Here is a 22237-nt window from a genome sequence, read left to right on the forward strand (position 1 = left end):
AAAAAGAAGCCAGAGACAAAACAGAGTTGTAAACTGAGCCACTCTGCTATCTGTGGACCTCCCCAAGGTAGGAATTTCATGAGGTTTACTCATTGCAAGAGCATGGAGCCAATCAGGGCTGACCTGAATTTAAGGTCACTATTTACGAACTTACTGTCAGGTACAAAGGAAACTCCATTTCCCCAAATTCTGGTTTTTAGGCAAAAGCCAGCCATCCTCAGGAGCGTGTACAGCTGGGTCCCTCTACCAAAAGGAGCCATTTCCCTTATCAGAGGCAGAAGGGACAAATGGCTACCTGAGGTGCCTGCTAGCATACCACAGCACATGCTGGCCTCCAGGTCCCCTCAGTATCCCCTGATACACACTTCAGAGTCGGCTCCTGTCCTGTGACCTACATGGTTCCCTACTTCATTTGTTTTGTTTTGGTGTTGTTATTTTCTGAGACAGGGTCTCACCGTGTAGCCATGACTGGCTGTTCCAGGCCAAGATCCATTGTTCTGTAGACCATTTCTGGCTTTGAACTCACAACTCTGTCTCTCTCTCCCAAGTGCTGAGAGATTAAAAGTGTGGACCACTGTGTCTGGCTTCCGGTCTGCTAATTACAAGTAATATTATAACCAGTTACTGAGGCATGATTTTCCAACCTTCTTGGGAGCAGGAACTAAGCCTCTTCATGCCCATCATGCCCTCTATTTCTCCTGTGTTTAGTGTACTTACTTGAGTGATGTAGTAGCTGATGATAATTAGGCTCTGAATATTCAGAATGCCTTGTAAAACAATGGTAACAAGCAACAACCCTGCCCACCCACAGTGCTGGATAGAAACCACCTTTTATACGCATGTTGATACAGAGCTTTTAAAGTCTCCGGCTCCTGCCTTAGAGAAAAACAGAAAAAGAATAGTCCACGATAAGCTAACTGATATTCTCCCCACCTGCATCTGTTGCTTTTAATATACATTGTAAACAAATTTCTCTTTTGACTCAGGTTCAGTATTAGTATCTCTGAATAAGTCAGTTATCCTGAGGAATTCAGCTGAGCAATATTCTAGCTTGAAGAAAAACTCCCCAAGTTAAAATATGCCACATTTAAATCAAAAGTAATAATAACTGTGACACTGGTTTTGCTTCCTTGCTTGGTCATTTAAGAGGCCATGTGTCAGGATCAAGAGGCCAAATTTAAAGTCAGGTCTTTTTCTTCTACTCTATGATAGTAATTCAACCCCAAAGGGACATGCTTCCTGTACTCCCTGTGGGATAGAACTCAACTCCAGAATGTGTGAAAAGATGGACGTACACACAGAGAGACACACACATACACACAGAGAGAGACACACACATATACAGAGAGACATACACAGAGAGACACGTGTGCACGCATATACACACATGAAGAGACATGCACATACAGAGATACACATGCACACACACGTGCACACACATACACAGAGAGATAGACACACAGACACAGGTTAATGTGCTTTGGTTCCTTTTTTTCCCCCTACTCTGTTCTGACTCATTCACCTCACCAGGAGGGAATCCCAGTGTAGTCTCGTGATTGCCAATTTCAAGTGTCAAAGATAGCTTCTTTCTCTCTGGCGGTGCACTTTAAGTTCAGTCGGTATATAACCACTACTTTAAAGTTCCTGCAAAGAATTTCATTGGGCAGTATATTGCTGAATAAGAGCTCTAAGGAAGCATTCCTGCTGATAAAATACTTTCCTTTGTTTTCCCCAAATAGAGGACAGCATAGGGCAGAGGAGGCAAGGCATCTTCCTGAGCCCTTAGCAACCACTTCGTGTCCTCTAAATTCAAGGTGTCCTGAGTCCCTATCTTGGCAGTGGCTTCATTAACGTTGTTTCCTGAGAATCTCTGCACAGGACAGTAGCTTATCTCTTTGTTCCAGATAACAAAGTTAACAAAAATAGATTGTTGATTTGTCCAATTTTGTATGCTAAGGCTTTAAGGTAAATTTTTATTTTCTTGATTTCTAAATAGGGAGATTATCCACATGCTGTCACCTGTCACCTCTCCTGACACAAGGCATCTGTTGCCAGTAAAGATTCTCCCTTCTTCTGGCAGCCTGCCCATTAACTCTAATACTAAAACCCGAAGGCCACCATAGTTCAAGTTTCCTGACAACATTTTAAGTCCTTTTATATGAGAATGGTGAAGAACTGAAAGCTGTGTTTTTGTTCAGGGAGCGAGTTATTTTGTTACTTCTTGTAAAAGTTTGTTTACAAAAGAAACATATATGAGACAATGATATAACTTATTTCAAAGCATTTGTGGGGTATTTCTGTGTTACCTATTTATAAAACAAAATTTGGTTTTATAACTGCATAATTTTAAGCAGAAAGGTAAGGGAGAAAGACCCAAAAACTATTGAGTAGTTCATCTCCGTTAAAGAATAATGGATCTGCATTTTCCCCTCAAGCGTCTTATATTTAACTGAACCCAGCAGAATACTTTCTATAAGATGACTTACCTCATAGCCAGAAGAGAGGAGCCTACTGAACAATGTAACCTAAGCTATTTTAGCACAGCTATAGGCAAACCTTGAAATTTTCCATCATTGAAAAAGCTCACTTTTCTATGACCAACTTTGCCTTCAATCCTAGCTGCCCTCACCAATCAGTTTATTGTCGTGAGAATTCACTGTATACTTGAAAGCAGTGCTCTTGTTTGGAAGGGGAAAGGATCTTAGCAGGAGCAAGATTTGTATGAAGCCCTGATGCTTATCAGTAACTTTGAAGGTGTTGTTGGGCTACACTGAGCTAAGTGTAGACTGACCTACCTTCATGTAGTGTCCACCCTTAGGGTTTGTTTTGCAAGGTGATGCGCTCATTCTTACCATGTCCCTCAGAGACTACAGAGCTACTATAACTTCTAACATGCCTCAGTGTTCAGAACTGCTAAGCAGTTTTGGCTAACTTGGTTGCTGTTTCTCCTCAAAGACTAGTAGGAGTTTTTCATCCAGCATCTTCACCCTCCCCACAGCACACACACTGGAACATACACAAATGCACACAAACACACACACACACACACACACACACACACACACACACTGAAGTTAGGCCTATACTTCAGTAACTTCTAGTAGCCAGTGGGTTATATTAAAGAGATTCTGCAATGGCCAAAGCTAAAAGATCTTATTTTAAAGACCCAAAAGAGCTTCTTATTTCTGTGTGACTTTCCAAGGGGACAACACTAATAGCAACAGCAGCCTCTCCTATGTTGGCAATGGTCTCGTTTACATTTAACTGACAGCAAACTAGTGAAGCCATGTTACTTTTAAACTCAGTTTACAGATGAGGGTACTGATACAAAGATATTGGAAGTGACCACAGTTTTCTAATACTGGCGCTTCTAGAGACAGTGTTTGTGCTCAGGAAATCTGGTTCCAGGCTGTGTTCCTGACCATGATGACTCCAAGAGAACAGAAACATCTTCTGCATGATAGCAGTTATAGTTAGTTCCAGAGTCTTGTTCTGTGGCCTTGGCTGGCCTCATCCTTGATACTCACACCTCACCTTCCTGATGCTGGGGTTGTATGTATGCAATACCACACTGCCTCAGATTTACCGTAGTATATAAGTGATAATCTAGTTAGGAAATGGAAAGAAGTCTTCTGGGAACTTGGTGAACAGAACTAATGAGAAGAAAAGATGTTTGCCTAACTTTAGAAATGACGAGAGTACTTGAGAACTTCGCTTACTCTGAAAAAACGGCCACAAAATCAGTTGTGCCTTAAATTACTTACACTTTGACAACGAGTATTAACTAGTTTTCTTTTCCACAACACCCTTCAAAGCTAGGTCAACAGTAGTAATCCCAGTGTACAGCAGATGCTCCAAATAGAAAGAAGGTGTTGAGTTGCTGGAGTGCTGGGAGCAGCGCCCTCCTTGGAGTTTCATGCCTAACTGGGACTGCTTTCCAGTCTCTTGCTTCTAAGAAAAAAATGAGAACTGACTTAGATGAAAATGCTTTGTAAGCAAGTCCAGATTGTTGTGCATAGAAAGTGCTTGTCTTTCACCTGGGACCTTGTTAACTAAAACATTTCACTTAAATCATGAGGTTCTTTTTGTGAATTATGGCATACATTTCAAGGTTGGTCTAAGCCACAGAGTATCTTCATTTTTACATTAGTGCAAAGCAAATGCTGTGTACAGAAGATGCTGTTGCTACTTTCTCTGTGTCTGTCTGTCTGTCTGTATGTCTGACCAGAGTCTTACTGTGTAACTCATGCTGGCCTCAAATTCATGATCTTCCTGCTTCAGCATACCCATATATTTTGGGCATTGTTTTGGATACTGGGTCCAATACTTTCTTATCTTTACTAAGAATATAACCTACCCAAAAATTAAATAATGTTTTTCAAGGTTTATCAGTTCTCTGAGTTGGACCAGCAGTGTACTGTGATCTAGGCAACAAAGACTTTAGGTCTTTCTAAAGTATTTCACTAACACTTCCCCACATCACCCCAGATGACTGGAAATAGAGTTTTAAAGTTAGGTAACAACTTTCCAGTAACCCAGCTACTTTGAAAACTTACAGTTAATTCAAACCTTTCTGTTTCTTATCTATTGGCCTAAGAAACTTAAAATTAATAGTTCTTAATCTAAGATTCATTTTTTAATTATGTGTGTGTTGTGTCTGTGTGTGAGTAGGGCTGGTACCTAAGGAAGCCAGAGGCCTTAGATTCCCCCTGAAGCTGGAGTTACAGGTGGTTGTGAGCTACTCGACATAAACTCAGTTCCTCTGCAAGATAAGTGTGTGCCCTTAACCACCATCTTTTCATCCCCAGTAGTTCTTAATATTTAAAGCATTTGGTTTTCACTAGGCTGTTCTAATGCTTTGTACCAGTAAGAAATGCCTCATACAAAATAACTTACTGTTCTTTCTTCCCTCTCCTCTTCTGTGTCCCTCTGAGAGACACTGGCATGGGCCTGTGGTCTGGAGGGCAAGACGTTCTTCAGCTTCGGAGATGCTGCTTCCCAAGAGTGTCCAGATTTGAGTCTATTCAGGAAGACCAATTTTAGCTTTAAGGTCTTTTGAAGATCATACTTTACAGGTGCCTCTGAGATATTTTTTTATTGCAGACATTTTAAATGATGAAATATTTTTGCAGTAGGAAAAGGGAAAGAGAAGAGAAGCAATGTGACGTGACAGATGGCTTTAGAAAACTGAATCAGCCCTTGCTTTGATAATATTACAGTTTACACAACCTGAGTCAAGGTGAAAATGATTAGTCAAATTCTTACCCTCAGTATTTCCTCTCTGCTTTTAATAGCCATGCTTACTTATATCCAGATCTAGAATTGTCGCTGGGAAGTGGAAAGTTCTTCGTAGTGCACTAAAGCCGGTTGGGTGTGGAGAGTTTTCCATATTGCATTGCATTTCAGTGTTGTTACGCTTAGTTCTCTGTTCACCCCAGATAGGGAAAGCAAAGGCAGATACGGTAGGCCCCTCCCCCTTGGCCCCCTGTGGACACACAGTGTGCACATACACACTGTCTGCCGGGTCGCACTCCCCGGGACCTCCCGAAAACAGGGTGAACTCCTCTTCCTTTGACTCAGCACACTGCCTTCTTTGCCCGTGGTGCTACTTTACATCATCTCTGTTAGAAGGACTTCCGGGTAGAGATGTCAGGCCTGGCTCAAATTCCACATTTACCACTTAGCTTAGTTTAAACTGTTATTATTTTCACTACGAATCAGTTTCCTTGCATCTAAAACAAAGATACTGAACAGTTTTTATAAGGGTTAAGAGCAAGGATTAAAAAAAAAACACAAATCCTGGCAATGTTTCCTTGCGGTTTTCCCTTCTGTAGGCTTATTGGATGCTTCAGAGCTGAAGCTATGGCTCCTCAAAGTGTTTTCTTGGAAGGACTCACTTGGCACACTGTGCCTCCTCAGCATTGTTTGTCTTCTGTTTGCTGTGTTCCCAATCTGCTTATAAGTTTCTTGAAAGCTAAAGCTCTTAGAAACTGAATCCTTGGCTTTGGCCATATCTTTGCAGTATGTGAGAAGCATTTCTATGGAAAGTGACTCCCTCAGACTGTAGTCATACCTGAATGTCCTGGTAAAAGAGAAAAACAGTTTACATAATATTAACCAAATGGTTGTCTCTAATAAGAAATCTGTGACCTTCCAGTGACTGCATCTTCAGTGACCATATATTAAAGGGAGGGGAAAAAGACACCCATTCAGTGACTAGGCCATGTGGAATAGACAGTGGCAATGGAGAGCTATCACAGGCGGGTAATTGCCGCAGCAGACATAACAGCCCCGTGTTCTCTGGCACAGAAAACCTTGAGGTGGGACTGAATCCTGGGAGCTGTTGATACTACAGACATCGCTGATAGGAACAATTCCTTTAACGCAATGGCATACCTGCAGTGAGGTCAGTCCTACTGTGTGAGTCAAGCGGGTCGCAAGCAGGTCGCCAGCAGCGTCAGTATCTCATTCCATATTTGTCATTTTGTTCTTAGAACATCTTTACCCACATAGCAGACCAAACGTGCTGTCTAAAAGAAAAACAGGTGCCCCGTCACGCTGCAGGCTTGAGGTGGAATTGCTGTCACTCTCCTTTAATCCTTGAGTTTTTAATACAAATAACTTCCTAGTGATCCCTCACCTTTCGCTATGTCTCATTTTTAGCTACATGAAAGAACAGTATATTTCTCTATAATTCATTATTCTCAGGTTCTACATTTCTCACTTTTTCAGTATTTTTAGCTTTGAGGAAGTATTTCACAGGGATGACTAAAACAAGATCTTGAGGCTTGATTTTTGTTGCCTGCTTCTTCTCACCAAAATCTTTGATTCTCACAACAGTAGCCAAAACATGAATTTCAGTGCAAAATCTTGAGTCACACGCATACTCCTATGTACTGACTTTTGCATTGTCACCTTTTGCTCTTGAGGTTCTGGGACCTTGCATTATAAGGCAACTTGAGAGATGTTTCTAATGTATGTATATATCTGTGTCTCTTGTCATTGAGGTCATTGTCATGAGAAAACCCTGGACAACAGCCATGACAAACAGAAATACTTTGACAACCCACAGTCACTGGATGCTGCTGAAGAAGAGCCCTCTGATCAAGGAGCAGGGGAGGACCCTGTGCTTTCTGTTGAGAACTCAGGGAGGGGCTCCGATGCCCTTAGGCTTGAAAGTAAGTTGATTTGACCTGAGATGTGCTTCCGTGGGAAAATCAACTCCCAAACACCAGGCATAAACTCTTCTCTCCTCTCAGGAGTCTGTTTCCTGCTTGTAACAGCCACTCACGTAGAGTCAGGAGGGTGGCCATCAAACGGTGAGGCAGAGGACACTGTAGTGGACAACTGCTCTTCATGGTCTTTTCTCCACTTTAGCCCCTCTTTTGCTAGAACAGACTGGGTTCATGCGTGTGCAGTCTGTCTTCTCAGTGTTATCAGTCCATGGAGCGAGTCACTGTCCAAAGGAAAGTCTTGTGGCTTCTAGAATCCTTTACTCTTGACCCTGGCCTGTCTTCAGATGCTCTTTCGCTTTCCTCACTCACTCTTTGTTGAGAGGATGCCTGTATCCTGGCCCTGCTCTTCTTTCCTTCCCTTGCAGTGTCTTGCCTTGGGTTTAAAGATTCCTGTGAATACACTAGTGACTCCCAGGCTGTACTTGAGCTGAGGCTTCCCCGCAGCTCCAGCCTGATTTGTGTAGCCTCTTTATCTTGATGAACAGCTGTTTTAAGTCTAACAAGCCTACTGACTTTACTTTGGTCTATTTTCTGAAATGTTTAATCCCCATATCCTGTTCTGGGACTGCTGCTCGGCTCACCCAAGTCCTGGTTTGTTTCCTCAGTTTCTTAAGACCTGTTGAAGCTCTCATTTCTACTCTCTCTGCTACTGACTCAGGCTGTCTTCACTTCTGCCCTTCCCCTTAATCTGCTTTAGTAACTATAGCCTTTTACTTTGTATGTACATCTATCTCTGTGTGTGCATGCATATAAGTCTGTATAGAATTAGAATTCTGTAGGGAGGGTGTGAGTGTGTGTGTGCCCGTGCATGAGAGGGAGCAGACAGAAAGACAGCAAGATAATGCACAGACCTGAAGCAGAATTTTCAAAGCAGACGCAGCCATTGTTACAGACTATTGATGTGTCCAAAGAGTTGTTTCTGAAGTACAGTTCTGATCGGGTAAGTTTCCTAAGCTTAAAATTTTCAGTTTCTCAGGCCTGACTTTTGATCTTTCACACAGACTAATAATAATGACCTCTGTAAATGCTTTGCTTTAAATGGACAAACCCTGGCCTTGGCATTTCACTCAGTTGGTAGTACATGCCTAGCATGCACAAAGTCCTGGTTTTGTTCCCCAGCAGTGCCTAAACAGGGCAGGGAGCTTCACTTAACAGCTACATAGAGAGTTCAAGGCCAGCCTGGTATATGTGACACTATCTCGAGGGAAGAAGGGAGGAAGATAATGTTACCGTCTCTGAGAAGCATTCACAAAGGTTTTCAAACATGTAAGGAACTCCATTTACAAAACACATTGTATATATTGCAATTTGTTTGTGTGCCTTTACTAAAGGCTTTTTGTTTGTTTTAGGATTTACTTGTGTGTGTGTGTGTGTGTGTGTGTGTGTGTGTGTGTGTGTGTGTGTGTAAGTGTTTTGCCTGCATGTATGTTTGTGCACCATATGCATGAGGTACCTGTAGAAGCCAAAAGAGGCCACCAGAATCCCTGGGACTGGAGTTTCAGAGGCTTGTGAGCTGCCCTGTGAGTGCTGGAAAACAAACCCAGATCCTCTAGAAGAGCAGCCAGTATTCTTAACTGCTAAGCCATCTCCCCAGCTGCTAAGATTTATTTTTACTTATTGTTTCATGTATCTAAGTGTTTTGCCTGCATGTATGTATATCATATGCATGCCTTGTGCTTCTAGAGGCCAGGGGAGGACTTTGGATCCCCTAAAACTGGAGTTACAGATGATTGTGGGCCATGTAGGCACTGGGAACTTAACCTAGGTCCTTTGCAAAAGCATCAAGTACTCTTAATATCTGCTCTAACTCTCCAGCCCAATTTTTTTTTTCCTAAGATAGATTCTTACTGTGTGGCCCTAACTGTCCTTGAACTCTCTGTGTAGAACAGAATGAACTTAAGCTCATAAAGATTCACCTCTTTGCTTCCTAAGGGCTGGAATTGAATGCATACCCCATAATACCCAGCATATAGTTGATTTTTATTATTTTTAATTATTTGTGTGGGGGGGGTGCACATAAATGCAGGTGACCACAGAAGCCGGAAGAGGATGTCAGATCCTTCAGAGCTGGCGTGACAGGTGGCTATGATCTACTTGACATGGATACTGGGAACTGAACTGAGATTCTCTGCACAAGCACTCTTAACCACCAGGCCTTCTCTTCAACACCCAGTGAAACCTTCTAATTATTAATTAAATAATGGTATTTGCCTTGTGTGGATTGAATTAAAAAATTTACCAAGTAGATTTGGTAGGATGGCTGCTGCTAAAGCTGATGGTCTAGTTTGATCCTCAAAACCTACATGATGCAAGAAGAGTGCTGACACACACAAGTTATCCCTTCACCTCTAAATGCATGTGTGCACATGACAGAATAAATAAATAAAATGCTTAAAATAAATAGGAATACAAAATCTTTTCTCCTGCTATTAAATATTTAAAGGCTCATGTGTAGAAGCAAGCCAGTCCTAGGGGAGAACACCACTGGTGTGAATGATTATGTCTTTTCTGCCCACTGTGACCTTCACTCTTAGAAATTTTACAAAATGATCAGCTCTATTAGAAAGTATTAGATTTTAAGGAAACTACTACTACTTTAAGGAAGATAAATTTACTAACTCAAAAGAGTTTATCCTTAAACTGGACAGTCAGCTTTCTCACTTACAATGAGGATGAGTCTTCCCTGATGCCTGGCAGTCTCCTGTCTTTTTTGTGCCAGTACACCCACACAGTTCCATGAATGTCCTGAGGTGCTTGGACTGAGAGTCATCAGAAATGACACTGAGTCATGCTGAGGGGTGTTTTACCCATTTATAGAAATGGTCCCTATTCTAGTTACAACTCTGTAGTAGCTGGGATATTTATGACTACCATGTTAGTCATTATTTTTCTCTAGGACAACTCAAATAAAACTTAACCACAGTTTTCCCCCATCCCCTTTTTTATAACACAGCATTGCCTGAGACAGTAGTCACCTACCATTTTTGTATCTTCCATTCCATGTTCCCATGTGGTTCTATTCAGCCCCCATACTTAGGATGAGCCACGGTAACAGGGCATTTCTTGGGCCCCTTCAGCATCATGCAGACTCATTCAGGCAGGTTCCTTTTTCCTCTGCTCCTTCTGCTCACAGTGTAAGAGGAGTGAGCACTTTTTGGCAGTCACTTTTCTTGACCATGTGTCAGTCATGTAAAGTTCTTTTTCTTATCATCTAGGTACCAGTAGCATGGCCACAAGAGGACAGTTTCAGTTCACATGTTCATACCTGTAGACTTCCTCTGCATTGATTATCAGTTTTAACAAGTTTTGCTTTTTACCATAAATAGTGTGCTTTCATAGACACAGCCAAGTATAGACATTAAAGACATTTTGAGAAGTCTATTTTGAGGGGAAAAAATTTAAAGAAACACAAAGTTTATCTCTCTCCAGTAGCCATCAACTATAATGGTAATTCCTACCTTCTGGTGATATTTCATACTTTACACAGTATTATTGTATAATGTACTAATTAATGAACTAGATATTAATAAGCCTACCTTACAGATGATCCAATTAAGGTTCAGGAAAAAGTTAAATAGCTCCCTCAGATTGTCTGTAGGTGGCATATCTAAAATTCTTATTCAGCTTCTGATGTGGGGTCTCGTGATTAGTAAGCTTCAGAAATAGAGGTTTGATGGGTGACAACATTATTTTTAGTTGATAAGATAATTTTAATGAATAGAATATTTTACTAAGAGAAGTACAAAGATGATCTCAGAATACAGGTCAGTCTTGGTCAAAATGTACATCAGCTACCTTACGTACCAACACGTTTCTCTCTAGATGAAAGAAAGAACTTTACTCATGTATCCTTTTTAAAAATTTCATTTTGATAAGAGAGTGAGAATTATGCCACTGATTGACATTTTCCTATCACTGCTCAGTGCTTGTTTGCCTGGTCCACAGTCCCTCGCTGGCAGCCTTCACTGGAGAAGGACGACATAGGCGTTGTCGTCATAGACACTGGTGTCATGAACTAGTTCCACCACCTGCTGGGTGTTAAAGCTTTAGCAAGTCACCTCTCTGAGCCAAAGTCCTTAACACCTGAAGCACCTGTTAGTTGAAGGAGCCCTAACACTGGTACCAGCGTCACTTAGGGGAGCTTCCCATTTGCTTTCCTGGACTGTCCTCCACATCGTTCCTCCTGTTGTGCTGACACAGAAGGAGAAAAAGCACCCCTGGGCTTGTGTTTCTGTTTTGTTTTGGTTTTTGTGAACACACCATATCCTTTGCAACCTACCTTAGTGCGAAGGCTTCAATCTAGGTCTTGCTCTCTGATTCTCGTCCTATGTTTTATACCAGTACTTATGTGTTAAGTTTCCAGCAGATTGCAGCTTTGCAACCTGACTTACATAATCATATCACTGACATTTGAGGAGGACACTGGGGCACCAGACAGTATTGCTTGGGGCCCTACATTGGTTGCATCCTAATTTGGAACCAAGTTTGTCCGTTTCCTGTATGTGGTGTCATTATTAAAATAAATATGTGGGGCTGGAGAAATGGCTCCATAGTTAAGAGCACTGGCTGCTCGTCCAGAGGACCCAGCTTCAACTCTTAGCACCCACACATGGCAGCTCACAGCTGTCTGTAATTCCAGTTACAGAGAATCTGATACCCTCATACCAATGCATATAAAATAAAATCAATTATTTTTTAAGTAAATATGCTCTGCTGGCCTTTGTGTGCTCACTTGTAATCTCAGTACTTGAGAAGCTGAGGCAGAAAGGATCATGAGTTTGAGGTAAGTTTAGGTTGTTTATTTAGTTCAAGGCCAGCCTGGATGGCATGACAAGATCCTGTCTTCAAACAGACCAGTTCAATTTTGGTGTTCCATTACTGTTCTGACCAGACCATAAAGGAGATATTTTAAGTCAGATCTGCAGTAAGGACTTTGATTTAAATGCTGCCTTTAGGCTCTTTACTGTCCATGTGAATCTAGTGTACATCTGTCTTTTGCTTCTTAAGCTCTCTCAAAGCCCCTCTTCCAAAACTGTAAATGCTGTTTCCTACCGGATCCAGTCACATGTTTTTATTCCCACTCTGATGCTCCATCCCCTCTCAGCAGTGCCCCCAGCAAGTTTTCCAATGGCTTCTGTGGCTGCCGTGGGTATCTGGCCCTCCATCTCTCCCTAGATGTTCCCTTCCACTTTCCGTTGATTCACACCTTTTAACACTGGACTAGCATATACAAGCTTCCCCTTAGGCCACTAATGCTCTTGTCTCCCGTCACTAATGGTCATGCTGTCCTAGCTTGAAGGTGGTTGTCCCTGCCCACTCTGCTCCTCCAAGTCACTTCAGTATCTCACTTTCTTCGACACGCTGCGGCTTTTAGTCTCATCGCCATCCCTAGAATTGTCCCACTGATGTTTTCAAGTCTTCCTAGCAAAGTGTTTGTTCAGTTGATTGGTTTTGAGCAGTCTGTCAGCTGCCAGTCTCACCATTGTGTCACCCTCAGTTCCTCCATCTCTCACGTAATATTGCTTTGGGGACTTTCAGCACGTCTCTGTTTATTATCTATTAGCATTATCACCTTTGGAATTGCTTAAACTAAGGTCCCCAGACTTAAAAGTGAATGTCCGGTGTTTTTCAACGTTGAGAAATTGTGCTTATCTGCGTTCATTTAAATTTTGGCCACATACAATAATCTCCATTCTCGGCACCACCACTTTCTGTCACTCTTGACAGAGTACATAACGTGGCTGAAAGTCAGTGTGAACCCATGTGACCCTCACTGTGGGTACTTAAGTTTTTTCCAGCGTCACAATATTTATCCTCCATTTCCCAAGTGAAAATAGTGCCTGGTACAGAAGATGAAGGGAAACTGGAGGCGTGGGTGTCAGTCTCTGTTTCAGTTTACATCACACCATCTGCCCTGCGGGCTACAAGCCTAGAGTCTACTCCTACTGCTTGCTTCCAGCAGTATTCAAAATCTGAGATTCCTCCACAATCCAGGCCTGTCACCACATAGAAGTTTGTATTTCAACTACAAAGGACATTTCTATAGGACAGTGCTCCACAGGGGGCAGTGTCTGCAGATAAGTTCTTCCTTCCATCCTTGTCATCATCCATGTGCCCTTAGCACACTGCTTTGCACCAGCAACAAAAATGTTTAAGTGGATTATCTGATAAATGCATTAAATCCTAATTCTGTCGTTTCACTTTCTCCTCCACTTCCTGTAAACAGCATTCTGTTCTCATACTCAGACTAGAAACTGACATTCACCTCATTCAGAAGCCTACTAATTTCCAAGAGATTTGAAAATCTTGAAGCCATGTTTAAGCTTACCCTATTATTTCCTCCAGAGTTCTCTGGAGTCCCAAAGTCAGCTTCCTTTGTTTCATGAAATGCCTTTCTAGTCTCATGTTCTGTCCTTTCTTGTCCCTTGCCACCCACGCTTTCACCAGCTGACTCACCAGTCCCAGACCTGAGCCACCATCATCCTCATGGCTTCACATACTTGATAATTACCCTCTTCCAGCCTGCACCAGATTGTCCTCCTGTCACCTCCGAATTGTACTTGCCAACTGCCTATCCACCTGCTTTGTTCTAATTAACTTGCACTTGGTAGCACCTGCACACATGTCTTCCTTGTTCCTTCGTGTGTATCTACATTAGTCCATAAGTACCTGAGCCAACGCACATGTTCTTTTTAGAAAGTTTCCCCGATGCTGCTTCTCTGCCTAAGTTCTGCTATAGTACCCTACCCTCTGGGAAACATTAATTGCATTCAGATCATTTTCCTTATAAAAATTTTAATTGTCTCAAATGCATATAGTTTTGTGTTTTCAAATTTATTATTGATTGGTTATATTTAATTTGCAAGGACCAAAAACCTTCATGTGCTTTTTGCTACCATCAAAATTGTTTTCGGCAGAGATAAATAAATAAACAAACAAACAAACACTGGCTTCCCTCGACCACAGCATACAGCCCATTTGTCACCCACCCATCTGAGGAGTAAATATGAACTATGCATGTTTGGCATTGTTCCCTAAGAACTGCTGTCACCATGGTTCACCCTTTGGATGAATTGGCCTGAAGCAATTCCATGGCCTTTCTTCACTTAGATACTGGCTTCCATTATGAAATGTGCTCTCTCTCTCTCTCTCTCTTCCCTCCCCCCCTCCCTCCTTCTCTCTAATAAGTTTAAGTTATGTGGCTTTATTTTTGTAAGCCCTATGTTTTGCTGGGTGAAACTTATCAAAGACTCTTTCCTGTCTCAGAATTGGGTAAAGGTATCCTTTGGGAGCCATAAGAGGAAAAAAAGAAAAGAAGCTGAGAATCTGATGAGGAAGAGATAGAGACAATGCCAACAGCTGAGTCAGATGACAGGTAGTGCTTCCATTTACCTTGCTTTGGAGGTTCCCAGTAGCAGCTCTGTCCAGCTGTTTTCCTAGCTAATGCGAAGCCTAGTTTTATGTTGGTTGCCTTCAGCTGGGTGAGCTCCAGACTTTTGTTATGTGACCCCGTGACAAGGTAAAAGTCTTCATTTGCACTAGGCGGTGGCTGCACAAGCTTTTAATCTCAACACTCAGGAGGCAGGAACAGGTGAATCTCTTGAGGCCAGCATGATCTATAGAGTGAGTTCCAGGACAGCCAGAACTACACAGAGAAACCCTTTGTAATGGCTTGCTAGATGCTAGCAACAGTGAAAAAGAAAACTAGCTAGCAGCTTGAAAAACAAAACAAAAAAGTTCTCAGTTGCCCACAGGACAGAACAAGACAGGAACAGTAGATCCTTGAGAACATCATCTATAGATTGCTCTGAGCTCTCATTACTTTCTTGCATAGCTGTTGGGGTCTGCTGAGAACTGGGCCCAGTGTTGGACATTAGGAATATCACAGCAAGATAGACTTGAAATTAGATCTTTGTCAGCATGCATGTATGTCACTGGCCACATGATATAGGCAGCAACCAATCACTTTTGTTTCAGTATCCTGAAACATGAGCAGGCTTTGGCAAACCTAGATCCCTTTCTCAGAGTACTAGCAGTAATCATAAAGAGTGGTAGAAAGCAGCAGATGGCTTAGGAAACCTAAGAGGAACTTACTTGAAATAACGGCAGTACGGTTTGAAGTCACATGGTCATAAATAACACCTTCCAGCTTTCCCAAGGAAGAATCACTGCCTGACCTCCGCTCCCCCATGTTCCACAACAGAAACTGGGACAGAGGGCAGAGGTGCCAGCAAAGCAGAGGGCAACACCACTGACTTTGTACAAAGTTGTTTTCAGCTGTGGTCCTCAGCCATGTTTCTCAGTCCATCCACTCCCCTTACACACATACACACCAAAGACTGATGCCATGCATTTCTGTGGCTAACGACCAGGTCACGTGTGTGTGAGGGTGCTGACACTGACTTTATTAACACCATGTTCTTTAATCTCTGAACAAGCTGGAATCGCCACCTGAAGGAATAATGAACTAGCATAGGTAGTCAAGTCAGGTTAACTAGCGGGTGCCTGTTATAAAAGGAAGCATGTTGCTCTTCGTTTTTACACCCTATCCACTTCTGAAAGGGATGGGACATGACATTTATGAAGCGCATAATATAAGGCACAGTGATCAATCTAAAATAAAGAGCAAAAACTAAGCAAAGAATTTAGCAAAGAAAAACATTATGTTAAGAAACTCATAATAACCATTTCTGAACCTCTTCCAGGTCTAAGCACTGAGTGGAACTTTAAGATTGTAAGCTTCATAGGACAATAAGACATGCCAGATTCTTGAGAGAAGATTTTTGCTAGCATATTCCACTAAGAGCTACTGTGGGAGCCCTTAAATACTTGAGCAACATAAATAATACCTTCAAAACCGTTTTGAAGAAATTAAACTAACATATGGCTATTTTTATAATAAGCATTACTGAAAATAGAAGCTTTCATTAGAGTACTTTTCTACTAAATTGTTGTTAAGCTCAGACTCCTAAGCAAGCTATCTGGACTGGACACAACTGTTTCATGGTAACTGAATAAAGGTTTAAGGGCCTGTGTCTTCAACAAATAGCAAAATAGACATCATCTTTGTCATCTATGTTTTGTATGTTGAGCAGGTGATTCTTTAAAACAAGTAATGTGTGCCACAGATGTCCTCTCACTAGTGACACCATCCATGGCTGCCTGCCTTCTGGCTCCTGCCATTACTTTCTGGCAGGCTTTTGGCAAAGGCTAAATGGCCAAGATGGTGCTCTGTTTTGAGTCTTGAAAATGCTGAGTAGTATTCTATGAAGGGGAACACTGTAGCTGGCCCTTTAAGCAGAGCCAAATTGTCTCTAAGAACAAGTTTGAGTCACTAAGCTCTTGCATAAACACTACGAAACTGTTGATCATACAACTCCTTGAATTGCAGGCACAGTGGTTGAGGAGAGCAATGGTTCTGACGAGGTGGAGAAGTCAGATGAAACAAAGATGTCAGAAGAGATACTGGCTCTGGTGGATGAGTTTCAGCAGGCCTGGCCTCTGGAAGGCTTTGGAGGAACACTAGAAATGAAGGGCCGGCGTCTGGACCTACAGGGAATACGGGTACTGAAGAAAGCCCCCCAGGATGGAGTAGCCAAGAGCTCTTGTTATGGAGACTGCAAAAGTGAAGATGATGAAGCAACAGAATGGGTAAGAATTTGCCAGCTCAGGGCTGAGGAAAAGGCCCAGTTGGGCAAGCACAAGAACCCTAAAGCCCATATTATAAAGCCAAGCATGGTGACATGCACTTGTAATACCATCACTGGGGAGGCAAAGACAGGAGAAGCTCTATGGCTTGCTAGCCAGCTAGCCCAGCCTTATCAGGAACTCCAAGGCAAGAGTTGACCATGTCTCGAAAAAATAAGATGACAGCTCCTGAGGACTGGCCTCCACACCCATGCATCCCAGTATGTTCATAAACATACCCTTGAATACAACACATACATGCATCCACATATGTAAAACACATACATGTACATAGAGTGTACCAACTCAGTCCTCATGAAATTGTAACCAGGTTCAGCGCACTCCTAGTATACAAGTGAAGGTTTCGGGGAATGTGACTTTACCTACTCCACATTCCAGGACACTGTTCACACTGGAATTTTCCAGGACACATTTCATGTTAAATAAACATTATTGACTCTTCTGGAAGGTAAGAGGAAATGGAATGGGTATAAACCACCCTCAGAGCCACAGACTTGGGATGAATGAGATGTTTCTTCTCATTATATTCTGCATATTCATCAAGACTAAGTTATTTTGTTCATTACCAATTTTTCATTTAGATTTTTAAAAATTAAACTTAGTCAGATCCAGCATATACCTATCCTCTCAGCACTCAGGAAGCTGAAGCAGGAGGATAACATGAGCCCAAGAATTCAAAACTAGCCTGGGCTACATAGCAAGATTGTTCAAAATAATAATAATTAATTATTATTAACCTCACTGCTCTCCTGCAGTCATGAACCTTTCCCCTCATCTCATGTGCTAGCCAGCCATGGTAGCACAAATGTCTAGTCCCAACATTCCCACAGGAAGAAGAAAGCAAAGACAGGAGCACCTCCAAAAGTTCTCAGGCTTGCTAGCCCACATTACACAACAGCAAAGAGACCCTGTCTCAAATAAAGTGGCAAGGCAAATACCAAAACCAGAAGGTTGTCCTCTGCCCCTACAGCAGCCATGCCAAGTGCTACTGCACTGCCCCACACACAAACAGAAATGAACACACATACATACTCACGTCTCACACACAGGTATTTTTTGATCCACAATGATGACAGATATTTACAGGCAAATATATATGAATATATATTTATATCTCCAGTGGACGTTCCAACATGTACATGCAGTAGGGATGCACAGTATATTATCCAGGTTATTTTTAATATGATATTCTTTGAGAATTTCATATATGTATCCAATACATTTTTATTGTATTACCACCACTAACTCCTCTAAGACTTACCACTCTCATCCTCTTTTTTTTTCCCCTCTTATGACCCACCTAATCCTCTTCGGGTGCACATACAGTAATAAGTGTAGGACTGTCCAGTGGAGCATGTTCAACCCACCTGGTGGCATATCCTTAACAAAAACTCAGAGGTACCCGATAACAGCTCCTCAGCTAGAGTTTGGGACTCAGCCCTCCTCCTCATCTAAGCTGGAAACTTGACTGGATTGATCTTCACGAAGGTTACTGAAGCTGCGCTGATTTTATGAGGACAGCAGCCCTGCCCTGGCCAGAAGTCATTGTTTCACTCCAGCCCTTCCTGATCTCTGGCCCTTACAGTCTTTCTGCCCTTTCTCTATTGTCCCTTAGTCTTGTAAAGAGAAGGTATGATACAGATGCCCCACTTGTGGAAAAACACTCTCTATCATGGCAAGTTCTAGATTTCAGAGTTAACCACTATTCATTATACAAAGCAACCTCTCTGATGAGGTCTGAGAACCACGCAAATCAATGGGTGTAGAGATACAGCTTTCAAAGATATTTGATACTATGTCCATTTAGCAAAATAATAGTAATCGGTTCACCCTACCCAACCTTCAGAAATTATGGATTCTTGGCCAAATTTATAGTACCAGGCATTGATTCCCTTCTGTGGGGCAGACCTTAAATCAGCTCACATAGCAATTGGTTATTCCCAAGGCATCCATACCAGTATTGCACCCATGAACATACCTTGCCATGCAGGTTGCCAGTATCCACAGCTAGATAAAACTGTCAATGACTTTTTTTCTCTGATAATCTGCATTACACCTTCTTGTGCTCTGAAAGATAGCCTGTGGGGAAGATGCTTCCTGCTCAGTATGAACTTGACTTTTCCATGTCCTCTGAAGTGTGTGGTGTCTCCAGAAACAGGATCTGATCACCAAGTTCTGCTAGGCCAGGTCATCCTTAAAACCGCTGCAGTCTGAAGGGGGTGACAGATTCACTCATTGGTCTCATGTGTTTCTAACATGTTTTTGATTCCCAGATCACATTCCAGGTCAAACGTGTGAAGAAACCCAAAGGGGATCATAAAATACCTCCTGGGAAAAAAGTAGAGTCAAATCAACCAGAAAATGGACAACGTTACCAAGCAAACTTAGAGATCACTGGCCCAAAGGTGGCATCTCCTGGGCCCCAAGGTAAGTGAGACTGTCCTGGCTCTCATTTCTTCTTTCAGGTCACTGTCCTGTTTCTCATACAGGATGTGTTTTATGGCCTAGAGAAGTTCAGTTCAGAGAAGATATAAGAACCATATCAGTCATTAGTATAAGAAGTTTTTCAGACTTTGATTTTTAACCATTAACTAATTGGCTCAAAGGCCACTGTCATGCGCCAAGGTAATTGCCCCTCACTCCCCCACCCCCGTCCTCATGAACTACCAATTAAATGGTAGTGATAGAATTCCTTTTTTTTAAATGTCATCTCCCTTTTTAAAGGACTATTTTTACTATCTTAGACTGAAAATTTAATTCATTAAAATCTGTCATTTAACTGGATAAAAGTACTGACTAAAGCAGGGGGCAACAGTAGAATATAGAAAGGAGGATCGGCTCATCTGAACCCAGGACGTACCTTAGTAAGTTCTACATGTCCTAGGATGGTGTCTCGCTCTCGCAGAGGTTAAAAACTTAGATTTATGTGCTGTTAACAATCTGTGTTAAGTTACAGCTTCCTCTGCTAAGTCTGTCTGTGTTAGGAGAAAAAGACGACCAGATGTAAAACATGGAAATAACCATTCTGGGGGGGGGGGGGGGTTAGGTGTCACTGTAAGACATCATCAAGGAAGAACGTGCCAATATGTCTGTAATGCCTTATGATGAAGGATGTTCCAAGGCAGAGAAATGCAAAAGATAATTTTGACGTTAGGGAGGCAAGACAAAAGACTGAGCCGTGTGATTTTACAGAATATTTTAATATATTTGTACCATATATTTTCCACAGAGGGTATCAATGTCATTTAAAGAACATAAAAATGCAGTGGTAAGATAAGATACCTGCAGCTACTTTATCAGATACACACAGCACCACCAATGTAACAGAATGTTCGGTCAGTAGCAGCCACAGAAGAGCAAACATAAACAGTAAGGTTTTTGCTTACCAAATTGTCTCTAAATGTGTAGTAGACGGCATACCTGAGGTTAGTTTGACAGGATGAATCAGGAATTTTGAACATACCAGTAATTTCTGTTAATGCACTGGAGGAGAGTTGCCTTGTAGACACCAAAGATATGTGCACAGAGATGCAGCTTACACAGAGTTCCTTGTCATAGTAACAACTTAAGCAGTCTAGATGCTGTTCTTTTCTAATTAAGCTACAGGATGTCTATGGCATATGCTTTCAGCAAGGAAACACCACAGCAAGTAAATAAAGACAGTTTATGAATGGCATAAGGATGCTTCCATCCCGATAGTAAACACGCTGTGTCTTATCAGCTGTATTCTCACATTTCAGTATCTCTGATGCATGAAATAACATGTCGCAGCTGATGTGTGCAATAGTTGGCAGAAGTAGCCTGTCCCGTGCATTCGATGGCCTCTCGGGTTAGCTGCCCTTGGCCAACAAGCATGTGAAACACTGGAGAAGCAGGTCGCCACAGCACTGCACATGCTCTCTGGGTGTCAAGAGGAGTGCAGACATTTGTGTTCCCTTCTGTGGCTTTTCCATCTTAAACATGCTTTCTGATGACCCTGGATTACTCTAAAGAAGCCAAAAGCTTCTTACAGAGGGACAGCTAAAGCCTACATGGCTGAGATTATGTGAGAGAGAACATCTAGGCAGGTGTGTGCTTGCTTGTTTCCTTGCTTGCTTGTGGTGCTGGGGTGTTGAAGTGGCAGCCTTGCTTAGGCTGGGCAGGTCCTCTACCTCTGAGCTACACCATGGCCCCACTTAAGCAGTTCTAGGCAGGTCTCAGCGTGGCAGCCCAAGTTGGGTGCTGAAGATACTGGCAAATGAGATCACAGTGCTACTGACTCTCCTTGAAGGAGAATGCCCTCAGTGTGGAGAAGGTACAAAAATATTACACAGGGTTAGTTTCCCAGTAAATAAGTATGGATTTTGTCCACTGTCAGCTAATAAACTTCCAGCAAATCACATCCAAGTTCTAAAGCAAATGTTTGTAAACCTATGGGGAGAAATGGAGATCTTTGAGGGTCGTAATAGTTATACTAAGTACTAATAATAACATTGAACTAACTGCATTTCCTTTTTTGGCTAGGGCTTCTAGACTGGAAGACCAGGGAAGTGCCATAGACATAATGTAACTGGATTTCAGCAAGGCATTTAACATCCTCTTATGATATCCTTGTGACCAAGATGGAGAGATGTGGGCTCGAAGTTTCCCACTGCCTACAGGATAAAGTACAGACTTCCTAGTGTGGCATTCAAGACCCTTTATAAGCCAGCCTCTCTCCACCCTCCAGCAGCACCTATGAAGCAGCCATGCTCTTATTTTATCCATGCCTTTGCATATGCTGTTCCCTCTGCCTGGAATGCCCTTATACCATCTCTGTGGTGCTAATATCACTCACCCTTGAACTTGAAACTCAAAGTGCCATTTCTCCCGTGCTACCTTCAGATAGAATTAGTTACTCCTTCCTTTGTGGAACTCTTGGCTCCTTCTCCAACACTATGTTGTCACAGTGTAACAGTTTCCTTATGTTGCCCTCCTCAGTAGCCTGTGAGCTGCAGAGCAGGCCGCCTCTTCCTGTTTACCCCAGTGTGTTGCACAGCTCCCAGACCCTTTATAATAGGTGCTCAATAAATATTTTTCAAGCGAATTTTTAAAATATAAAAAGAAAGTGAGCTTTATTGTGAAATGTATTCTTTATTATTTAAAGTTAATTTGAAATTCTTCCAAACTGTTCTTTTTTGCTTTATTAAAATCTGAATCTAAATCCCTGTCTGTACCTCAAATGTTTTTCTATTGCTGGTAAATTTCGACAGTGTAAAGAGTGCCACACAAAATTAAGCTTCTCCTTCTTGCCCATCCCCATCAGAAGCCTCTCA

The 22237-nt window shown here is 42.1% G+C and overlaps 1 protein-coding gene across 8 annotated transcripts in view; it reads left to right on the forward strand.

Annotated features, from left to right (window-relative positions):
- Ttc17 (tetratricopeptide repeat domain 17) overlaps positions 1 to 22237 on the forward strand; it is a 102923-nt gene that overhangs the window by 52731 nt on the left and 27955 nt on the right. For 3 of the 8 annotated variants that reach the window (XM_021627320.2, XM_060372181.1, XM_060372182.1), the window contains 3 exons: positions 7008 to 7178; positions 16627 to 16886; positions 19217 to 19370. In XM_021627320.2, the coding sequence (XP_021482995.1) occupies positions 7008 to 7178; positions 16627 to 16886; positions 19217 to 19370 (585 nt within the window). Of the gene's footprint in view, positions 1 to 7007; positions 7179 to 16626; positions 16887 to 19216; positions 19371 to 21446; positions 22126 to 22237 lie in introns of those variants that run through there. The other 5 variants (XM_060372185.1, XM_021627330.2, XM_021627325.2 and 2 more) reach the window with 3 other exon arrangements.

Source organism: Meriones unguiculatus, chromosome 18 (assembly GCF_030254825.1).
Source record: "Meriones unguiculatus strain TT.TT164.6M chromosome 18, Bangor_MerUng_6.1, whole genome shotgun sequence".
Lineage (NCBI taxonomy): Eukaryota > Metazoa > Chordata > Mammalia > Rodentia > Muridae > Meriones > Meriones unguiculatus.